The 2,210-nt window shown below is 37.0% G+C and overlaps 1 protein-coding gene across 1 annotated transcript in view; it reads right to left on the reverse strand.

Moving 5' to 3' along the window:
• cog6 (component of oligomeric golgi complex 6) overlaps positions 1-1,720 on the reverse strand; it is a 155,560-nt gene extending 153,840 nt beyond the window's left edge. Inside the window, exon 1 of the mRNA XM_014012758.1 lies at positions 1,601-1,720. Within this exon, the coding sequence (XP_013868212.1) occupies positions 1,601-1,712 (112 nt within the window). The 5' untranslated portion in view covers positions 1,713-1,720. The remainder of the gene's footprint in view (positions 1-1,600) is intronic.
• Positions 1,721-2,210: the final 490 nt, after the last annotated feature.

Below are 2,210 nucleotides of genomic sequence, written 5' to 3' on the forward strand. Positions count from 1 at the left end.
GGATTACATTTATGAAAAATAGGCTGGTCCTAATTTCATGAAGTAATTCCTACACGGCCTATCATTAATCAGATCAATAGCCTCCTGCTACAAGGATGTAGCTACCGCTGGTTGCGCAATAGTCTTAATTTTGGCCCTCATACCGCGCCATAGAAACTGGGGATCCCATGGCACACCCATGTTTCTGCCTATAATATTGCCCCCCATACGTGAAGTAGGTTGATTCCAGGCACAGTTTGAGGAGTTGGCACACTTGTTCTGTGGAAAGTGTGGTTCTGCTGCTGAGAGTGGTGTCTGATTTTAATCTTGCACAGACCACATCCACTGCCTTATCCCGCTATGTCCCTATATACAGTATGGTTATGTTTAAGAATACTTCAGGAAGTATACTTCAGTAAATAAATTGTATTCTACAGGTGCCCCTTACAAAACAAAATATATTGCAATATACTGGAAAATATCATGTAACACTTTAAGCCAGAGGTTCTCAAACTGGGGTCTCAGGACCCCCAGGGGTCCGCAAGAGGTATCTTAGGAGTCCTCAAAAAATTTCACTAAATTGTTCATTTGTTTTTTATTTTTAAAAATGCATAGGCAAAAAGGAACTAATAAAACAAACATAATAAATTAAATAAAAATATATATTCCCATGGTATTGAAGGGTTGAAATGACAGTAAATTATCTTTTAAAACAGCATGGGGTTTATGAGGGGGTCCCTGGAATTTTTTCACCCTTGTAAGGGGTCCTCAGACCCAAAACATTTGAGAACCCCTGCTTTAAGTATTCCCATATATGAAATTTAGTACTAAGCACAGACCAGGGCTATTCAACTGGCAGTCCGCGGGCCACATCAGGCCATCTCTTCAGCCCAAACCCCTGGTTTTCTACATTAATTCCTATAAGTTCTTTTAGTTAAACATAGACATGTGTGGTAGCTACAGAAACGTCCGAATCTTGGCTAGAAGCTGGTAAAAAAAGTCTATGAAAACCCAAGATACTTAAAACTACAAGCAGCTGAGGATGAAAACTAAGGTAAGTAAAAATAAAATTGGTTTTAAAATGTTGCAAGTTAAATACAGAGACATAATGTGCTATTTTAGTTTTTATATCGTTTATTAAATGTGGTTCTGTTTGTTGTATTGCATGATTAAATGCAGCAAAATAAACAATTTCAAAGGTAACAGATATTTGTGATACTTGGTTTAATTACAGAATGATTTTAATTGCTGGATGTTCAGCTCCTGAGCTGTTGGCCTGCATTAACTGTGGCTCCCGGAGCAATTTAATTGAATAGCCCTGGCATAGACCATATATGTGTATATAATTATAAACATAAAAATTTATTGCAATCAATATAAAAGGGGAAGTATATTTTTACATGTAATCTAAATGCTACAATATACTGCAAAAAAGGTAGGTAGGTAGGTGGGTGGGTGGGTAGATAGATGTACTTATAACTGTTCATATTATCCATCTTTACAGTTTGTTGGTAATTTTTCTCGTGCAGACACATCCAGTCCTGTGGACCTTAAACTTCTGAATAACCTGTGCTGTTTCAGCCACAGAAACATCAAGTTGCTGTTTGGTGATGATCTTTACCTTCAAGATCCTTGTCAGCATATTTTTCTTTCCTACGCTCCTGATCCCATCGTCCCTTACAGCAGTGTTTCCCAAAGTTGGGGTCGGGACCCAAAGTGGGGTCCCGAAACATCAAGGTGGGGTCCTGAAAAGATTTTCGGAATTAATTACATTTTTGCCGTAGTTGTTACAAAGGAGTGAGTATTTAAAATGGATAAATGTAGTATAAAAATATTGTTACTATGCCCATGTTTTGTTGACCTGATACAAATGTTTATCATCCAAAAATAGTTGGGGGCACAGGTCTCTGTTACTGTTATTTTGTGGGTCAAAAGCTGAAAGGTTTGGGAACCTCTGCACTTTGGTTCCCAAAGTTGGGCTTGGGACCCAATTATGGGTCATGAAGCACCTTGGATAATCTCCAGAAATCAATTTAAAGGGTAATAAAATAATTTTTGATGTAATATTTTCCCTATAACTATTACCAAAACACTAAATAAGTATAAATAAGTATTTATATTTGTGTATAAGCTGTTTAGATTGTAAAAACCTGTGTTTTTAGGGTTATTAACAAAGTTTGTGTACTCAGACCAGTAATATCTGGGGTCACAAGTTTTTGCCATGGATATTT

Source organism: Austrofundulus limnaeus, unplaced genomic scaffold, assembly GCF_001266775.1.
Source record: "Austrofundulus limnaeus strain Quisiro unplaced genomic scaffold, Austrofundulus_limnaeus-1.0 Scaffold94, whole genome shotgun sequence".
NCBI lineage: Eukaryota > Metazoa > Chordata > Actinopteri > Cyprinodontiformes > Rivulidae > Austrofundulus > Austrofundulus limnaeus.